Here is a 22,101-nt window from a genome sequence, read left to right on the forward strand (position 1 = left end):
CCACTTCGTTAATTTAGACTAGCAGCGTTAATTGACTATCCAAAATGACTATATTCTCCCTTTGATTGAGTGGGAAGATGAAACCTATGAAATCAACCAATAAGCTATTTAAATGAAAATTTTCACTCACCTCTCTGGGGATTTTGCATATATATTATTAATAACTCATTTAACATAATACATTAATAATTTAATATATGACCCTAATAATATAATACATATAACACTTATTTTACACTATATAAACAACGGAAAATTTATCAATTTTAATTAATGCATTTCATATTTAAAGTTTTTTTCCTTTTCTTTTTTTAAGTTGAAACAAATGGATTAATTTTTTTTTCAAGCAATTTTTCCTACGTATTTATTCATATGTAAAAAATTATTTATCTCTAAATTGTTAAGACGTTATTAAAAATTAATAGAAGCCCCTGGGAGCAAAACTTTAAAACTGATCAATTCCATATTTTTCTGTCTCTAAAATTAATGTTAAATAACATTCTAATAATTTAATATAAGAGTTATTCCATACTACATAAGTAACGTAAAATTTATCATTTTAAGTAATACATTTATTATTTAATTTTTCTTAAAGTGGAAATAAATGCATTTATTTTTTTCTTGGCAATTTGCATTACTTATTTATTCATATGTAAAAACAATTATTATTTTATTTTTTCTCAATATTATTCTCAAATTTTAATTTTTATCTTTGCACCATTAAACTTCTAGTTGATTCATATTTAAAAAGAAAAAAAAAATTAAATTAATATTTCTTACATGATTAAAAATAAATAAATAAATATAGAAGTAAAAAAAAAAAATTACCTCCTCAGAGGTTATCAACACTAATCTTAACCTTAAATTCACTAAATTTAATTTACCATATTAAATATATATGAAATTATTATTTATTTTTCATATTTATTTTCAAAATATAAATATAATTTCTTGATGCTATTTTTTTCTACAAGTTTTTGAACTTTTATAGAAAAAATAAAATAAAATTTAACCATTAATGAAGGTGAGAAATTAATTCTAAGATTCATGATCCTTCATTCCCTATCAACTAATTTTAATTTATTGTGAGGTGATTATATTTTTTTTACTTCTATATTTGTTTTTTAAATTTTTTTAATCATGTAAAAATATTAATTTGCATTTTTTTTAAATATGCATCGACTACAAGTTTAATGACCCAAAAATAAAAATAAAAATAAAAATTTGAGAATAATATATGATTGAGAAAAGATAAAATAATAATGTTTGTACATATAAATAAATAAGTAATGCAAATTGTCCAAAAAAAAAAATAAATCCATTTATTTCAATTTTTTTTTTTAAATTCAAATAATAAGTTCATTACTTAAAATGATAAATTTTATATTATTCATGTAGTGTGGATTAAGTTAAATTATTAGGATGTTATCTAACATTAATTTTAGAGAGATTGTTTATTTTTAAGTATTTTATCAATAAAAATTAAGTTTTTTTTTTTGTTAAATGATTTAATAATATTTTAATAATTTAAGAGTTTTATTTAATATTGCGTGAATTGTAAGAATTTAATTAAATAATGTTAAGATATATATGGGTCTTTCATAATATATATGTAAACTTTAAAGGAGGTGAGTGAAATTACTCATTTGAATAGATAAGGCATCTAAGGGTTAATTCTGTCATTATTGGTATGACATTAGCATGACATCAACAAATTCGGTCAAATAGTCTAATGGAGGGTAACAATGGAAGAATCTTGATAATAGTTTCAAAAGTAAAGGAGGTCAGTGTAATTATTAAAACTATAAAGGAGGTTCCTGTAATTGTCAGAAATCTCAGGGGAGGTAAGTTTAATTTACCCTTTTCTAAAGGTTTATTGACAATCTAATTAGCTGTAAATAAGAGAAAATAAAATATCTTAGAGTTTTGAAGTATTTTTTACACAATTTAAAATAATTTAAAATATTTTTGTATAAACTTCTTACGGTGTTGTTTGGTAACACTTACGTTTTCAATTTTCTGTTTATATTTATAAAAATTTAAAAAACTCAAATAAAAACTTGTTTGGTAAAATTTTTGATTTATAAATCAATGGTCTCAGTTTATAAATTTGGCCAAAAAATGAAAACACAAAAAATGTGTTTCCATTTTCAGTTTTCAGTTTTTTTTTTTTTTACCACCCAACACTAGCCACTACCCGCCACCATTTTCCACCACCGTCTTCCGCCACCACCACCTACCACCCACCCTCCACCACCACCTGCCACCACCACCTACCACCACCACCACTCACCACCCACCTACCACCACCAGCCACCACCCGCAGCCGTCACCAGCCACAACCCACCACCCACTCGCCACCACCATCTATCCCTCGCTACCACTGCCACCAACCACTTGCCATCCACCCGCTACCACCCGCCACTACCATCCACTGCCCGCCACCAACACCACCCGCCACCAACTTGCCACCACCACTCACCACCCACCTGCCACCATCATCCACCACCAGTCACCCACCACCACCAGCCACCTACCACCCACCCGCCACCCACCTGCCACCACCACGCACTACCACCATCACCACTACCCACTTGCTACCACCTACCACCCGCCACCGTCACCCACCCACCCACCCACCACCACCACCACCCCCTACCTATCCGCCATCACCCATCACCACCCGCTTGCTACCACCTATCACCCGCCACCGTCACCCACTTACCCACTTACCCACCACCACCACCCGCTACCTACCCGTCACCACCCACCACCACCTGCCACCACCCGCAATCCGCCACCCACCCACCTGCCACCACCACCACGACCACCCACTCGCTACCACCCACCACCACCCACCACCACCATCCGCCACCTACCCGCCACCACCACCCATCCACCCGCCATCCGCCATCCACCTGCCACCACCACCACCCACTTGCTACCACCCATCCATCCGCCACCACCTACCACCACCAGTTACCCACCACCCACCGTCACCACTTTCCACCATCGTCTTCCGCCGCCACTTGCCATTTCTCACTCTTTTTTATATTTTTAAATTTTTTTAAACATTTTGTCAATTACCAAACGCGTTTGTAGTTTATGTTTTTCTAAAAATAAACAAAAAATAAACAAAAACCAGTTTATAAAATTTTTGTAAATATAAACTGAAAACGAAAACGTTACCAAACACACCATGTTTAGCAAGTTAATCATAAATAGTGTCCGAAAGAAATTATGGATAATGAAAATGGTAAAAATGAATTGAAAGAAAAGGAAATCAAAATAAAATATACATTTGTGTATGAATTTGATTATGATAAAAAATTTGTAAGAAAATAGAAATTCTAATTACAAGTAATTACTTTTATAAGAATTTTTTTATTATAATTCTCCAAAACTATTTTTAAACGGTTTTCGTTTGATTTTATTGAATTTTTTTTTTCCATATTTTAGTCATTTTTTTACTATTTATTTTGTAGATACATCAAGATTATCAGATGCATCTCAAAAGTAAAAAAATTTAACTATAACATGAAAGAAAATCACAAAAAATCGAAGAAAAATACACACAGTTTTTTGTTCGAATTTTCATATATTTTTAGTGATTTTTTAAAATATTTTAACCAATTTGTTTTACATTTTAAATGCATCTTGATTAGGTGCATCACAAAATTACAAAGAATTGATTACAATGCAACAAAAATAAAAATGAAAATAAAAATCACTAAAAATAAATAAAAATTCATCTAAATTCTTTTTTTTCTTTTTTGAAAAATTAAACCAAACAGGCAAAAACTTTCTTATATTTTTCTATATTTTTTGTGTAAGAAACTATAAGCTTAGTTACCATGCTATTATGAATTGTACAATAAAATTAATTTAAGTAAATAAAACCAAACCAAACTAAATCAAACTTAACCTTAAGTGTCATCAAACGGGGTTGAGAGTGAGATCCACTTTTTAAACTCAATAATATATTAGTCTAGTAGAATATGTAAGACAACTAAATTTCTCATATATTCCCTAATCATTAATTAACTATCTCTATTACACATCATTAGCTTTGGAAAGTAGGCCTACAAAGTGGATTATATCATTTTCCAATTAATTTTCTTATGACTTTCAGCCCTTTCATGCTAAATACACACAATACACACACATATATTAGTATTACTATCTAGATCTCGGTAGACTCACTTTCTAAACCCGATGATATGTCAAAAACATAATTTGTTGGTAATTAAATATTATCTAATTACTAACAAATCATCTTCTTGACACATCACCAGATTTAGAAAGTGAGTCTAAAAAGTAGATTTGTACATCATTTTTATATATATATATATATATATATATAATTTTTCCATTTTCCTCACTTTCTAGCATTTCAATTCTAATTCTAACAACTTGTTTAGGATGTTCTATATAAGTGTACTTTTTGACTTTTTATGAAATATGTGTTGGGTTTGAAATAATGTGGTAGAGAAGTCATGTGACTTAAATAAGATGATGTGACTTAAATAGGATAGTGACTTTTTGACTTAGGGCCTCGTTTGGGAACAGACTAATTTAGTAACTTTTTGGCTATTTGACTAAAAATGAGCTAAAAAAAACTAGTATGTTTGGGATAACTTTTTAAATTTTTACGAAAAGATATGCAAAAAGTAGAGAGATAAGAGAATTTTTGACTTTTTAGTATGAGTTGTTGACTTTTTGATTAATTTAATAATTTTTTAACTTTTTAATTAAAAATGAGAGTTCCTAAACGAGGCCTAAATATGATAAATCTTACACGGATGAATAGCATGAATTATTTATAAAAAAATAAAAAAAAAATTAATGTCATATGCCATTTAAAATAAAAATAATTGAGGAATTTCGATTGCGTGAAAGCAATTGCACTTTACAGCTGAACTCATAATTGTTCCTTAAAATTTTACCCAGGTCACATGCAATTTGGTGGAGCCTTGACTTTCATAATGATGACAGCCATGGGCATTTTTTTTTTTATTTTTTTTTTTATCAGGCTTACTCAACTGAATTTTTTGAGTGAGTGATTATGTGGTGAAAATTAAAATTATATAATGTATAGTTTATATATAGGATAAAGTTAAATTATAAAATGATAATTTTAAATAATTTTTGAATAGTTAAGTCTGAATTCATAGTATTATTGTAAGACATTATTAAGAATATGCAAAGTTCGGTTTGAATTGGTTTTTCAAAAAAAAAAAAAAAGGTTAGATTTCCCTCCAATCTGAAGTGTTGTTAGGACTTATGGAGTCTATCACGGTATTCATTTCGATTATTCAAACTGTTCATTTTCGAAGACTCTATGCATATATCACCTATAAAAAAGATTATTTGTGATGATTTAAATAAGTGTACTTTTTGACTTTTTATGAAATATGGATTGAGTTTGAGTTGGGTTTGAAGTATTGTGTTAGAGAAGTGATGTAACTTAAATAAGATGATGCGACTTAAATAGGATAGTGACTTTTTGATTTTTTTCAAACATATCAAACCAACCCTAAGTTGATTCAATAAACGTAACCTTTTAAATTTATCGCATTAGTCATCAAAAAATAGACAAGTATATTTTTTAAAATATTCATTTTTTAGTGACAAATATGATAAAATTAAGAGATTACACTTATTAAATTGACATAATTTTTTTCATAAATGATATATACAAAGAATTTTACAAAATGAACAATTTAGATAGAACTCGCTGTGAGTTCTACATACCTAAATAGCACCCTTAGGGAAAAAATATATATCAATTGAACCATTCTTGGCGATTGAGAATTTTTTAACTTAGTTGAATATTTTAGCAATTTCAAACTTGTAATTTTAACAAATTGGACGAGTTCCGCAAACGAAATAGGAAAGAATATCAGTGAACATATAGTTTAAATTTTTTTATTTTAATTAAAAAATTAGTATTTGTTCCAAATCTCAATACAAAATTCACAAATTAATCAAATGCAAAATGCTATTCAAATCATTTTTCATAATTTTTAAAAATAATTTGCCAAACAAGTTTTGACAATCCCAGCCATTTCATCTAGTAATGTGATTGTTAGGGTAATGACCTTTCACATATCCAAAAAGAAAAGAAAATAAAATAAAAGATGGAGCAAATCATAATGATAGTTCCTTCGACAATGTTAGGTAGCTCAAATTTTTGTGGCTCAAATGGCTCAAATCTGTCAAAACGACATAGTTCCTTCGACAATGCTAGGTAGCTCAAATTTTTGTGGCTCAAATGGCTCAAATCTGTCAAAACGACGTCGTTTTGACAGATTTTGAGTGTAAAACGACGTCGTTTTGACAGATTTGAGCCATTTGAGCCACAAAAATTTGAGCTACCAAACATTTTCCTTTCTTAAAAATGACAAATTCTAATTTTTTGACTTATAAACTCTTTTAAAATAAAGAAATCTTGTAAGAATGATACAAATTTTTAGATTTATATTTTGTGTGACAAATTTATCCCTTCACATACACACACTTTCTATCTTTCTCATCTTTTTCTCCATCAATTTATCTCTCTCTCATATTTCTCTCCATCAATTTATCATCTCTCTCTCATATTTCTCTCCATCAATTTATCATCTCTCTCTCAGCTCTTTCTTTCTCTATCACTTTCTAAGAGTTCTTTCCACCACCATCACCATCACCATCACCATCACCATCTCTACTATTACCACTACCGCGACAATTATCATTTCCACACCTCCATCGGCTCCACCACCACCTTCTCAACTACCAGTGTCATTTGTCACCACTGCTACCACCACCACCATCTCAACCACCTGCGCCATACCACTGTATCACCGGCAACCATCATCGTCATCGTTAGCCTTAAGACCTCAGATTTGGTATTGACGACCTTAGATTTGAGATCTATCATCTGAGATTTATATTCCCTCCACTCATTTTCTCTTTGTTTCTTCATCATGCTCTGTTTTTCAAACAATAAAATTTTACTCTGGTTTGAACCAAATCTAAGGCAATATATGTGTTTTTTTTTTTTTTATCTCTCTATTTCTTTGTCTTTTTCTATTTTTCTCTCTATATGTATATATTTTTTATTTTAGTGCATTTTTGTTGTTGTCATTATTAGTTTGAATATTGATTTTGAGATGTCAAACAAAAATGTTAATTTAGTACGTTCAATAGTGAAATAGTAAAATTTACTATAATATAGAGTACAATTTTACTTTTTGTAAGAATAAAATTTTATTGTTAACGTTATTAATTCAATATTCTAACTAATTTTTTATTTAATATCTATATGAATAATTGTCACGCCCCAAAATTTGGACAATTAAATATTATATTAGGACTAACCCCAATCAATATTCCATCATCGAAATTCTAGGGGTGAAACAAAAAAAAACTAAAGGGTAATGCTAGGGACACCAAATTTTCTACCAACACAAATGACCAAATGTCTCACATGGGTGTGGGGTCCGCAATTTTGTGGGCCCCACATCCATGTGAGACATTTGGTTATTTATTTGGTAGAAAATTTGGGACCTTTAGCATTTTCCAAAACTAAATGCAAACCAAACCATCCACCATAAATTCATAACTAACCAATACTCAACATCAAGGTAACAATAAATAGTTAAAACAACTTAAATAAAGTACGGTTACAAACCATGTCAAATTATTCCAATACTAAAGCCATTAAAAAAAAATAATAAATACATAAATTAGTATCAACCCTAAACTCAAGAAAAATAAAAGAACTCCAAACGACATATCCTACGATCATAGTTATTTCTTGTCACCACCAAAGCCTCTACTAATCCTGCAAAGAAAGCTCAGCTGCGCTCAAACAGAATGCACCCGAGTTGTCAAGAGACAAAACGGGTCAGTATACAGGTATACTGGTATGAGTACAAGATCTAACACCCACGTGTCCACCAGACACAGACAAAAATACATTTAATTCTTATTCCAGGACAAGACAAGTAGTTTCAACCGCACCGAGACGAATGGGTAGTTTTCCAAGATATGGTGGGATTTAGTTTCTTGTCTGTATACAACGAAATATAAATTTATTATAAAATAAACAAAATAGAAATAGAAATATGGTGGGTCAGCCCTACATAAGAAGTTAGTAAGACCCACCATCCTGCAAAAAAAATAATGTTAGTATAAATTAATCATAAGTAACTTGCTGAATATGTATAAAAATGTACCGTTTCCTGCTTAAATAATTTGAATTGATCAAAACTCAAAGAACAAAAGTTGTACAGAATTAAATTTTCTAAAATACCGCGCGAACGAATTTAACATAAACTGAGCAGGTTGAGAGAAAAACTTGATATAAAAACTTAGACGGATTTCAACCGAAAAATATGAAACTGAAAACGAACAGAAACTATCCTAAGATGATTTTTTTCAAAAAAGTTCAAAACACGAAAAGTGTGCAGAATAATGTTTTACTTCAGTTTACGCGAAACCAATAAAAATGAGCTTGTTTCATGGGTTAAAACAGCCTATAAAATCTGCATTACCAAAATGAATCAAACCGACAATAACCAAGATCATCCGATTATAAGTTCTAATCGATCTTTTTAATAAAAAAGTTACAACACAAAAGTTGTCCAAAATCACGTATACATGCCTCTCCAATAAATTTCATAATTTATTGAGGTCGATTACTATTTTTCAAGATGTACAAATCAATAAACTCATAATTAAATTTTTGTACCTTAACTCCACCACTTCGGCCATCCCCTTCCGCCCTACACATATATCCCATGTGCCTCCCGTATATCTAACACCGCTCCGAAGCCAAACTTGCACAGGGATATCGTCCCGAGTTTGACTCACACTCCCTAGATGGTTAGCATATACGTACGCGCGCAAATCAAAACATTCGTTTACTCATGAGAACGAGGCAACAATATATATATACACAATATCTCACACATGAGAATAAACATAACAATGCCAAAGCCTAAGGCATTCAAATAAATCTCATAATCCTCACTTTTTTTTTTAAACACTCTTTCTCACCAACACTCAAATAAAACAACAATCCATGGAGTCGTGGTGGAGTATAAGGAATTTATCTATGGGTTCCTAATTAATTTTAATTTCATATGTTCATGAGTGTGATTACAACTATAAAATAAATACATATATAAAAACTCTAAACTTGGCATACACAACTAATCTAATAATGAAATCAATCAATCATCTACATGCAAATACAAAATCAAATCAACATCAAATAAATAAATAAAAACAATGAATCAATCCATCATGTAACCAATACCTATAGATTCTAAGTTTATTTCAATTTCATATAATTATAAGTGTGATTACAATCACAAAATCAATCCATATAAAAACCATAAACCTTGCATATACAACTAATCAAAATAATTAAAATCAATCAATCATCTAAAAACCCTAAACCCTACATACACAACTAAACAAAATAATTAAAATTAATTAATCATCTAAAAACCCTAAACTTTACCTACACAACTAATCAAAATAATTAAAATCAATCAATTGTCTAAGAATCCTAAACTTTATATACACCACTAGTCAAAATAATTAAAATTAATCTATCATCTTTATGTGAATACAAAATCAAACTAATATCAAACAAATAAAAATAAATAAATAAAAACAAAGAATTAAACATAAATCAAGAAAAATGGATTTTATACCTACAATATTTTTTTTAAAGATCAAAAAATTATTTGAAGAACTAATAAAATTACCAAAATAAAATCCTAATCTTTTTTTTTTCTTTTTTTTTTCTTCTCTCTTTCCACGCCAAACACACAGCACTCTTTTTATTTTCTTCTTTGATGATCTCTCTCTCTCTCTCTCTCTCTCTCTCTCTCTCTCTCTGGGGCTTGCCGCCGCACAACACCTCTCTTTCCTTTCTTTTGTTTATAACCTAATAATTATTATATTGTATAACCTAATTTACTTATATTATTATACTCTAGAAATAAAACATAAATACACCATATATAAATATAAATATAAGATTATATATATAACACCTTATATATACATATATATATAAATATATATAAATATTTAATTTAATTATATATAATTAAACACCACATTAAACTAATTAAATGTCACATTAAATTCTCATAGATCCACACAATTAATAAAGTCAAATATAAAAATAAAGTAAAAATAAATAAATAATGGCCTATGAAAAATTAGAGTCGCTACAATAATGGTAATAATTATAGTAAGTGTGGTGGTTAGTGATGACAATGGCAAAAACTCACTATTTATTTGTTTAAAGTAAACAGTAAATTTTACTGTCCAAATTAACAAAGTAAAATTTTATTGTCTAATAAAGTAAAATTTTACTATCACCGGAGAATAATGTTGGAAAATTTTCACTGACCGACGGTTGTTGCCTGAAAATTGTAGCCGGTCGGGGTGATCAACAGTGATCGGGGCTAGTCCGTGATGGTAGACAATGGTCAGTAGTGATTATGATAATGCAAGAAAATGGTAGAAGTTAAGGATATTATTGTCATGTTTTTTAAAATAAATTAAATATTCTTAGCTTATCCTTTTGACAATAAAATTTGAAATTGAGAGACTTATTACCAAAAACCCCAATTGAATTATATCATAATTTGCATTACCTAGCTGACAACACTAAATTCTGTATCAATTAGAAGATGGTCAATTCTAGAGATCTCAAATATTTGATCAAATATTCTATATAGGTGTGAGACTCACATAAATTCTACATAACGTAGATCTCATATTTATATAAAATATTTGATAGAATATTTAATAAAATATTTGAGGTTCCTAATATATTTTTTTAAAAGATTAGTATTAAAAATAATAAATAATAAATTATACAATCAGACAAAGGTTGTTAGGGGATTCATAATCGGACAAAATGATTTGACGAAATGGCCAAACACTGCTTTTGGTGTCTGCTATCCCCTGCACCACATTTCTCTCTCTCTCTCTCTCTCTCTCTCTCTGTTCTTATCTCTTCCCTCCCTTGAGGATTTCCCATTGGATTCTTTCCTATAGAGAAACAACTAAAACAGCCACAAAGGTGAAAAAGAGAAAGAGGGTTGTGATTGAGAGAGAGCTAGCAAAACCTAATCTTGCTTTTGTGTGAGAGAGAATTGAAAGAAACCATGGCCTTTGCAGGAACAACCCAGAAATGCATGGCATGTGACAAGACTGTCTATCTGGTCGACAAGCTTACCGCCGACAACCGTGTCTACCACAAGGCCTGCTTCCGATGCCATCACTGCAAAGGAACACTCAAGGTACCATACCATATACACAACTCAACTCAACTGACATACAACTCTTTTTTCTTTTTCTTTTTAAATTTTTATCACCAAGCTCTAATCCAGGAAATAAACATGCTTCTACAACTGCAATTTTGCATACTAAAACCCAATTCAGATCTTTAGATGACGCAAACACTTTCACTGTCAAAGTAACTAAGCGATCAGAGCCAGAGAGATCCATATGTGGTAGAGAGGTAATTTGAAACAGGGAACCAGAGAGATTCAGGACAGTCCATGAGCTTGCTCATCTTTGTCCGGAACTTTGAAGTCTCTCTCACTCTCTCTATTTGTCTAACTTGTCAATTCATTCTAGGGTAAAAAAAAAAACTCATGCACAGTAGACACCTCAGAATTATCACACAATTTTATGAGTGATGATGCCTTTTATTTTGCAGCTTGGCAACTACAATTCCTTTGAGGGGGTTCTGTACTGCAGGCCACACTTCGATCAACTCTTCAAAAGAACCGGTAGTCTCGACAAAAGCTTTGAAGGTAAACCCAAGTTTTGAAATTTTATTTTATTGTATTTAGTTCATGTTTTCGCAGCAGCCCAAATGCTTACTAGTTTTCAGATCAAGCTAATTTCTTACCTTTTCAACTTTTAGGTACACCAAAAATTGTGAAACCAGAAAAACCTATTGATAATGAGGTACTTGTCCTGAAATCTAGATGCTTGCATATATATATATAATATGCTAATCTTGATTCCTGATTGATCTACTTTTAACAGAAACCTCTAGCGAGTAAAGTCTCGAGCAAGTTTGGGGGAACAAGAGAGAAATGTGTGGGCTGTAAGAACACTGTCTATCCAACTGAAAGGGTAAACACCACACACAAAAATCATTTCTTGTTGCATGGTGTTTTTACCATTTTCTTCTTCCTGAATTGTTTTTTTTCTTGGTTATATAGTATCTTGTTGTCTAGGCAAAGTCGAGCATTTACAGTTCAAACAAAAATACTTATAAATGTTATGTTAACTATATGTTAATGGTTAACTAATAATATACAATTCATTGCAAGGTTACGGTGAATGGAACAGCGTACCATAAGAGTTGTTTCAAATGCAGCCATGGAGGTTGTGTAATCAGCCCATCAAACTATATTGCTCATGAGGGCCGACTTTATTGTAAACACCACCACACCCAACTGATAAGGGAGAAAGGCAATTTGAGCCAGCTCGAAGGCGACCACGACAAGGAACCTGTAAATGAGAATCTCAAAGTCCAAGAAGTTGCTGATGAGTCATAATCTGCCCAAGAAATTATTCTGATCCTTTTCTTCCTCTGCTGTCTTGTGGTTTTCTACTGTTTGTATTGATGCAGTACCTTTGATTTCCCTGCAGTTGAGAATGATTTTACACTGGTGACAGATAAATTTTCTTAAAATGTTTCCAGTGTGTGTGAGCGACTTTTGTTTGTGATTTTGGGTGCTTTCATGAGATTGTGGATGCTTAATTGAGATGGCAAGACTTAACTATTCATAATATCATATGACAAGTTATGTGCCTGCCAAGGTTATTTGTGAATTCTTATTCCCATCCATCGGTTTTGACAAATCGGTTTTGACAAATGTTACAATCCCCATTGTATTTACATGTTCTAGCGAGTATAACAGATTTTGAAGCATAAACAAGACGATCCAAAATAATTGCACACAACAGAAATTAAAGAGACTGAGGAAATAAAAAATGCTGGCAGAGCTTAGTGAAATTAAAAATATACTGCAAGATAGGAAGAAAACAATGAACCAAAACTGAAATGAACTGTTCCGAAAAGGTCTACCAAAGCAAAAGCTTGCAGAACGTTGAGTAACGGCCTCTACAGAGCCTGGTACAGATTTCACCCATGAACCAGCAGAATTATGAAAAATAAGACTCACTTAAATTCACAGGAGAGCTTATAAACCAGATCACGGAGTAAAATTTCAATGGGAACAAACAATTTGTAACTTCACCACCAAAATAGTTAAATTGTGGGATTTAAATGGCTGTGAACTCACCGTTAGAAATGTTGGAATGGTAGAATCCTGAGATATTCAAATGGTAGGCTGTAATAAATTTTAACAGTCTGCAAGTTTGCAACATAGCATTGAACAAACTGAAAATTGGAGAAAGTTTAATCAGCTAAAAAGCCAACTCCCAAATGTTAAGAAGTCAAGAATTTTCAGGCTGATAAAAAAAAAAAAAAAAAAAAAAACAAGGAAACAAGAATTTTCACACTACTGTTATTCAGTGCTTTTGTAGACTACTTTGTCTCATGAAAGGGCAACTACATATGACCATCCTTGCTGCTGTATATATTACAGACTTTTAGTATATGTTTACCACAATGCTTTTGATGTATTTTCTCAAATAGAAGGAAACAAAGATAAGTATTAAGACTGGACACAGCTACTCAAGCCTATCATAAATCATGCCCCAAAAAAAGGGTTCAAGCAACAGAGACATTCTACTACCATGAACACAATCAAATAAGAAGGAACAAAATGAAAGGATGTTAATTGAAAGAAATGATATTATTATTTCCACGATAAATATGTTACAAGGTGCAACAGTGCATAAGGGGTATCCAGATACAGCAAGTTTTGTACATAGATGATCCTAAGGATATCAATCACTACAAAGCTCCATTATATCAAGAATACAACCATTCTGAGCAATATGTTTCAGGTCTATAATGTAATTGTTCCGTAGAAACCCAAATCCAAATGTCCCATCCCTATACTGCCATATTCTTCCCTCCACTTGCTGGGGATTTGCTGAAGCTCCCGCCAGGTTTGGAATTACAAGATCATAACTTGAATTGATATCAAGAATGCGAGAAACCACTTCATTTTCCATCCAAGACGATTGCCCATGGACAGGATCAGCTGATGCTAGTGGTCGAAGATGCATGCGACTATCATATATGTATTCTTCTTCTGGACAAAATGGAGACTGAATGAACGTAGTGTTTGATGTCCAAAAGACTGGGGAATAATCAGAGAATGGCTGAGACGCGTCTCCAACCCTTCGGCAGGCAATGCCCCCAATATCATCATATGTCACAAGATAAAAATCCAAGGTCATGTCATCGCAAATACCCTGCATCAAAAAGCAATACCCACAGTAGGATACACAAATATAGAAACAAATATAAAATAATCAATGGTCCTGGGGAGAAGCCAGTAAACGATTATGCATTGTTAGCTGGCATAATGAGTTTCTCAGCAAGCACTATTACATGGTTTTGCAAATAACCTGTACAGGAGATCACATCAGTTGAATATAATTTTTTTAGGCAGCATTCAAATTCTCTGTCAGAAGATTCAGAACTGACTTGAGGTAGCAAAAATATTTTCGTATGTATCCCATAAAATATTAGAGTTCAGCAATTTAATCAGATATGTAGAAGAGAGAGATAGTCAACCCCCATTTGATGGAATTTAAGGCTTGGTTTAGTTTGACTTGGTATGGTTTACGTAGAAGGGAGAGATAAACTTGTATCATAAAGACCATCCATCAAAAGGGTAAGGTATAATGGAGGTAACATGGAGAATTAAAGTTTGGATCCATCGACCATGAAATTGCAAAATTATTTTCACCTTTTCCTTAATAAACTAAGTTGCATCTAAATTCTTGCAATCAATGCAGGAACCAATTCATATAAAATCACGTTTTCATTCACGGGAACAATGGGAAACAACACGAATTAAGGATGTAAGAAAAATTGGAAAAACCGATCAAACCGATTGAATCAGACAGAATTGGCAACATTTGGTCTATTTTTTTAACAAGAATTGGTCTGTGTAATTTTTTAGTTTGATTTTTTTCCGATTTTCGGTTCAATACCGGTTCACGCACCTTGTACACCGACCTAAACCAAAACCAATTGCTTCAACATATATTATATTTATAATATATATAATCTATTACTATAATTATATTAATAAGTATAATAAATTATTACCTCAATTAATTAACCTTATTATCCATATTTAATTATATAATCTTCACTCTAATTCACTATTCTTGAAGCCTCAGTATTTATTATTATTATTATTATAAGAATTGAAAAATATTTATTAAATGAATAGATTGATATGTTTGAAGTACAAATGACTAATTCAATGCTTTTACATAGATTGGTGACTATATTATAGTTTTAAAAAGTGGCTCATATTTGAAAGGTTCTAAACCGATTAAACTGCACTGAATTGAAACGTTTCAATTTGTGCGGTTTGATGAGAGAAAAAGTCTATATCATTGCTCAAAATAATAAAACCGACATTATTAGTTGGATATAAAATTTTACCTAAATATTGCTCGTACCAAACCGATTATATCCCTCAACACAATAACCAATCCATTGCATCCCACTTTTAATTTGAAAATTGGCAACTTGGAGGGAATCCTCATTCAATCATCTAAGACACATAGTTGCAACAGTCTTGCTTAATCATAGATTCAAAAGTCTCACCAAAGTTTAAATTCGACTAAAATTTTCACCAACTATTTTTTTGGGTAAGTAATCACCAATTATTAAAACACACATCTCATCTTTTTATTTCTATGTACCAATTGTACTAAAAAAACTTAAATATACACCTTGTCATAGATGTACCACATTAAAACATAAATGCATAAGCTTATAGATGTTGAGACCTAAAATACCTCCACATTGAAGCACCTAGCCTATCAATAAATTTGTATCCCCAAAGTCTCACCAAAGTTTGAATTCAGTTTAGATTTTCACCAATCACAACTCATCTTTGTATTTCAGCATCTACACATTATCATAGATGTAAAACATTAAAACATAAATGTATAAGTTTATATATGTTTTTAAGATACCACCACATTCAAGCACCCACTCTATCAAAAAATTGTTATTCCCACATTACTCGCACTCTGTAGGCACTGCTTGTAAAGAATAAGAACACTCTTGACCGCCCGGAATCAGCTACCTCGTACACTGCTTAAGGAAACATGATTAAACAGACAAGTTCAGCAAATTTCAATATGAACAAGAAATTTTTGTAAAACCCTGAAAAACACAGATTTGTAATCTGAAATTCTACTGACATATATAGGCGAATTATAAAAACCAATAATACAAACTTCTAACAACATATGCAACCAAAATGAGAACAAGAACACCACCTTCCATAAACCCTGCAAAGGTCTTGATGGTGTTGGCGAGCAATTATCAATCTTCACAAAATGCTCTGGCTCCAATTTTTTCCTCCCTTGCCTCCCCTTCTCTCGTTTCCTCTGCTTCCTCGATGCCCTATCCCCACCGGGACTTGTCCGATTGGCGAAGTACTGATAAATCTCAGACATCAACAAGCTTCCCGGGGACCCACTCTTGGCCCCGATCACATCCTCCACCACCCCATACTCATCTCCCCTCAAATTTCCCGAACTCGAAACACTACTAATCCCAATTTGCCTTCCCTCCAGCGAATTCGAATTCGAATTCGAATAAGCAAAGCTCAAATTTTCCTCCACAACCACATGATTCTTACCCATAAAACTAACATTAACTGGTACCAATTCATTCTCAAGCAAACCCAATTCACCAGATTTAACCAAATCATCGAACAATTCGAATCGACACTCGGGATCCAGAAAACTTACCGGTGCACCATTGGGCATTATACTAATCCACAAAAATGGAGCCTTTACGACCCCATACGTGGCGGATTTCGAAGGCGAAACCCTAGAGCCAGTGATGAAAGATGAGCCCCACTCGAAGAACGCGAGAGGCGGCGGCGGCGAATTGAGTCCGGCGATCTTGCGGTGGCCGCTCCGGCGCCAGAAACCGATCAGGTTTTCGAACTCGTTGAGGGCTTTGTAGAGCTGTTTGTAGGTGATTTTGCCATTGCCCCATTTTCTGATCTGGGTCTTGGAGCCCCATCGACGGTCGCAGAGAGCGAACCAGAGCTTGGCGTCGTTACGGCAGAGAGAGACGAAAGGCTTTGAAGTGGAAGCGAAGGAGGAGAGCTCCGAGGGAGAGAGGAAAGAGAGGATGCAGAGCTGAACATCTTCAGGGAAATCGGAAAAGGAAAATGAATTGGGTTCTTTGTTGGGTGTGAGATTTGCCATGGGAATTGAATAATCTCTAGTTTGGTTGAATTGAAATGAAGCCTTTCTTCAAGTGTTTGGAAGAGAGAGAGAGAGAGAGAGAGAGAGAGAGAGGGGCAAAAATAATACTTTGGGCAAGCTTTAGAAATTTGTGAAGACTTTGCTTCGAGCAATGGAAGTATTCACAAATGGATCTTTGTGGCATGGGCGTAGGATTGGGGTGTGAATTTGACCCTGGTTCATGTCGGGTTTTGTGGGTTTTTGTTAAAATTTGGACTGGTCTGGTTTGGTTTATGGGCTAAAAGATTAGGATCAAGCCTAGGTTTAGGGGTTTTTTGAGCCTTGGCAGATCGGTGGGGTTGGGTTTAGGCCCGGGTTTTGACGGGCCTAAGCACTTTTTTTATTTTTTTCTTTCAATTTTTTCTATAAAAATTTTATTATTTTTTACTAAAAATAATATTGGACCTCGGCCGGGCCGGACTTTAAGTGGGTCTTAAGCGAGCTGATGGGCCGGGCTGGGCTTCAAAATGTTGAATGTCCCAAGCCCAGAGTCTCGAGTTAGGCTCGTGCACGGGCCCAAACGGGCCTAAACAGATCGGGCCCATCCCAAAGTCGCGGGTCATTTTTACACTCTTAGCATAGGAGTAGGCGTGGCGTCGTTCAACCGATTTAAAAGTAAAATTATAAATTGAATCACATATGAGTAGATTGGTGAATTGATAAATTGTGATTTGAGTAGTTTTAAATAGATCAATGGATTAAAACATATTTTAATTAATTATTAAGTCTTTACATAATATATAATATTAATTTGTATAATATTTTTCATATATATAATTACTAATTTGTAGTAAATTTCACATATTAAATCTCTCACACTCATTTTTGTTTTAATATTTATTTTAAACCCTTATTTTAAAATTTTTAACTTTTAACTTATTTTGGGTCACATCATCTTTTACATTTTTTACACTTTTTTTTAAAAGGTCAAAAAAAATTAAAAAATCAACTTTTAACTATCTTTCCAAAACAATTCGAAATTCGAATTTTTGTTTTCTTGCAATTTTAACCCTAAAATTAGAAGCGCGGGCCGAGCAAAATGTGTAAATCCTAATCAATTCCGATAACTTAGGGATAATTTCTAATACCCTAATAATAATTAATTAACTCCCTAATTAAGAATTGGTCACCTAAAATCCTAGATTTCAGGTCCTCGTTACGTTCGTCGCTTAATTCGAACCAAAAAAACTTTGACCGAATTAAATTTTCAAATCATAATCTAATTAAATACTACACTTAAGTAAATGTTTCAAATAATAAAATTAAGCTCTAACCCTCATAATTTAGCTAAATTATATTTGGATCCCAAGTAATACCGTTATATACATATGTTTAAACTTATACACTTTGGTCATGGATTCTTAGGGAACTTTTAAACATGGATTATTAGAGAAGCTTTGAACATAGATTTTTGAGGAAGCTTTAAACATGGATTATAAAGGAAGCTTGGAAAAATTGTAGAGGAAGCTTGTGAAACCTATAAATACATCACTCTACTTCCACATTTTGGAAAAAAAGAAAACACTCATACACCACATGTAGTCACCCACAGCTGAGAGGAAAATAGTGAAGGAGAAAAAGATTTGGTAGTGAAGGAAGGAAAGATAGAAGGAAAATCTTGTGCCACCATTTCATAAAAATTCATGTAAGCTATAACACAACCTCCTCTTCTATTTTCTTATTCAAATACATAGTGCTAGAGGATCTTTACTATCATTTCAGTTTTGGCATTATGTTGTTCCTGTGCGTAAAATGGATGGATTGAGCCTTGAGTCTTCTCCTACTTGTATTCTCACTCAAGGGATGAAAAGCTATCATTTTCTCTCCATATCTCACACTATTTTAAAGGCACACTATCACTCTAAAAATCTGAGTTATAAGTACATTATTTAACATGTTTTCATCTCATAAGAAGTGGAATTTTTCCCTAATTCACCTTCATTTTACTTAAACCTTCTTATATTTAGTATTGCGCAAGAAGACAGATTTTTACAGCCCACTTTCGAAACTTCTAGAAAAATATGGAAAAATCCCCTTAACCTCATTTTTATGTCAAAATCTTTCTTTAAGTGTTAGTTTCCAAGGAAAAAAGATTTTATTAAAAACGAGTGAGTGGTTTGAGAGAAAATCTATTTTTCATAACAATCGACAAATCGGGACAGAGCTGATGTATTTCTCAAATAACTAAAAATCTAGAAAAGCTATTCAAATTCTGAAATATGTTATGAATACTAAGTTCGGGAAACATATGCATATGTCTCTTTAATTATGATCTTTAGTGAGAGGGTAATTTATGCATAAATTGGGCCGAGCTAAGTAAGTCCGTTGGAATGGACCGAGATAGATATAGTCTTGGGCCGAGCCACGGACTGAGGTAATTATCTTGATAGCCTTGGTCCTTGGTCGCATTGGTTCGGTCAAAGGTGGGCTATCAGTGGCCTAGTCTAGCGGTCGTAGACCGAGGTATCTGTGGGAATCGGACCGAGCTAAAAGATAGCTCGGTAGGAGGTCATTCCAAAGACTAGGTTAACTAAATTGACTTAATTAGCACCGAGCTGTGTAAGCACGGTTATGTCTTGTGCTAGCCAGAGTAAGAGTTGTAACCATCTCACTTAGACAAGCAGTGAGTAAGGAGTTATCAGAATATGCATTATCCTTGGGAATGTAATTCCTAGGAGGACTCTGCTAAGGAAAGTAGAGTCCTACTAGGATTGTGCAAACAATCTCACGTGGTTGGTAGTGAGTAGGGTGTGTGATTCCTAGGATGACTCTTATAAGGAGAGTTGGAATCCTACTAGGATTGGGCCAGACAGAATCTATAAAAGCTCATAGCAAGACCTATGTACAGGTATCCCAATTCTTACTCTAGAATACACAGAGCTTTTGTGTCTATTGTCTATTTGCTAACTTAGGAATCGGAGAGGTTTCCGGCACACACCTGCCAGCTAGCTCACGCTTGTGTTTTCAGGTATTAAAGCGACGACGTTTGGAGGAGTGCAAACTTGATCAACAGGATTATACGAGAAGATTATTTTGTACTCGTATAATTGGCGTCGTCTGTGGGAAACGCAATCACAAAGAACGAGCCTCTTGATTAAGTTTTCTTTCAACTGATTTCAATGGCGCACAATGAAGACTTGCCACACTCTGTCATTGTTGGGCAAACACCGGAGGGGGGCGGAAGGTGCGAAGGCTTACCTTTTATCCTGCCCATGGCAGAGTTAGATCCCTAGCGACGGAACCCGCGGAGGGATACCCGTGAAAGATGGGGCTCCAGTCCTCGTCGCTCCCAAAGCCCTGAAAGGTAGAGGCGAAGGTTGGATCCTCAAGTTCTAGAAGATCGGGTAAGGGAGTAAGACGAATTGATACAGAGGATGACAGTAGACATGGAGACTATGAAACGCCAGATAAAGGGCAAAAGGGCAGTGGAAGAAGAGGTGGGCAAGAGCAGGGAGCACTCTCACCACTCAGAAGATCGTGACAGACAAGTCACACCATCAGAAGCTAAAAGTAGAAGCCTCAGATCAGGTGATACACAATTGAGGACTTCCAGGACTCGTTATTCCAGGTCTGAGAGAATGAGGACTGAAAATTCTTACAAAGAAGGAAGCAGCTATCGGCCCACACATTCACACCAAACGATATCTAGGCACACGACGTTGCCTAGGTCGGCGGATTTGCAGACAGTGCTTGAAGAAAAGGCTCGAAGGAGAGAAGACAGTCAGGCTCGCGACCCCCGCAGAGTCTTGCATTACAACGATTGGCTCCTAGAGCACATGAGAGTGTCGAGGTTGGGATGCCAGAGCCGCGCCTTGCCTTTGAACCAGTAGACAAAGCATTAGCAAGGTTGCAGAGCTCGCCGTTCATTCCAATGATAGAGAATGCACCATTAACCTCCGGCTTCCACCACCCTAAATTCATTATTTATGAGGGAAAGTCGGACCCCTACACGCACTTGAGCCACTTTTGCCAGATTATGGCGGTGTATCGGCGAAACGAGGCTCTAATGTGTATCATATTTCCTTCTAGCCTTGGTGACCTGAGCCTAACATGGTTTGAAAGGTTGCCAGAAGATAGCATAGCTTTATGGGCACAACTAGCAGAGGCATTTGTGACTAGATTCAGAACAAACACCAAGACACCTGTAGAGATTGACCAGCTTCTCTCCATAGTTATGGGCAAGAAAGAAACATTGAAGTCTTACAATAACCGGTATTGGAAGACTTTTAATCAGATTGGAGATTGCCCCACAAACCTAGCTATCACACAGTACAAACGAGGTTTACTAGTGGGCAATAAATTAAGGGATTCAATGACAATGACGCCACCTCTTACTATGGAAGCCCTGATGGAGAGAGTGCACCAACACATCTTGGTCGAGGAAGATGGGATACGTATCAAGACAGAGTCTGATACAAACAACAATGTCGGACAAAACACCGTCAGCAAAAGTTAACACGGTCGACAAGAAGGACTGACTACGCAAAAAAATTTGCCCAACTGGGGGCAAAGTGGGTTGGTAGGTTTGACCAACTCTTTCTAGATTCCTTGCACAACTGGGGAGCAAAGGCGGTTGGCATGTTTGACCAACAAAACTTTCTAGATTCCTTGCACAACTGGGGGGCAAAGGCG

At 33.8% G+C, this 22,101-nt stretch overlaps 2 protein-coding genes across 3 annotated transcripts; one reads left to right on the plus strand and one right to left on the minus strand.

Moving 5' to 3' along the window:
• Nucleotides 1-10,904: 10,904 nt before the first annotated feature.
• LOC145788665 (LIM domain-containing protein WLIM1-like) lies at nucleotides 10,905-12,870 on the plus strand. 2 transcript variants are annotated; one of them, XM_082874005.1, is made up of 5 exons: nucleotides 10,905-11,318; nucleotides 11,741-11,837; nucleotides 11,951-11,994; nucleotides 12,076-12,165; nucleotides 12,366-12,870. In XM_082874005.1, exons 1-5 carry the CDS (start codon nucleotides 11,184-11,186, stop codon nucleotides 12,591-12,593), a joined length of 594 nt encoding a protein of 197 aa, XP_082730131.1. In that variant the 5' UTR covers nucleotides 10,905-11,183; the 3' UTR covers nucleotides 12,594-12,870. The 2 variants fall into 2 exon arrangements, with proteins under 2 accessions (XP_082730131.1, XP_082730130.1); XM_082874004.1 differs by having other exon boundaries at nucleotides 10,941-11,539.
• Nucleotides 12,871-13,840: 970 nt separating this feature from the next.
• On the minus strand, nucleotides 13,841-17,552 carry LOC114296150 (F-box protein At3g12350). The gene is made up of 2 exons (XM_028240436.2): nucleotides 16,486-17,552; nucleotides 13,841-14,427 (listed from the first exon to the last, which is right to left on the minus strand). Exons 1-2 carry the CDS (start codon nucleotides 17,428-17,430, stop codon nucleotides 13,954-13,956), a joined length of 1,419 nt encoding a protein of 472 aa, XP_028096237.2. The 5' UTR covers nucleotides 17,431-17,552; the 3' UTR covers nucleotides 13,841-13,953.
• Nucleotides 17,553-22,101: the final 4,549 nt, after the last annotated feature.

Source organism: Camellia sinensis, chromosome 6 (genome assembly GCF_055761805.1).
Source record: "Camellia sinensis isolate YWXY chromosome 6, ASM5576180v1, whole genome shotgun sequence".
Classification (NCBI taxonomy): Eukaryota; Viridiplantae; Streptophyta; class Magnoliopsida; order Ericales; family Theaceae; genus Camellia; species Camellia sinensis.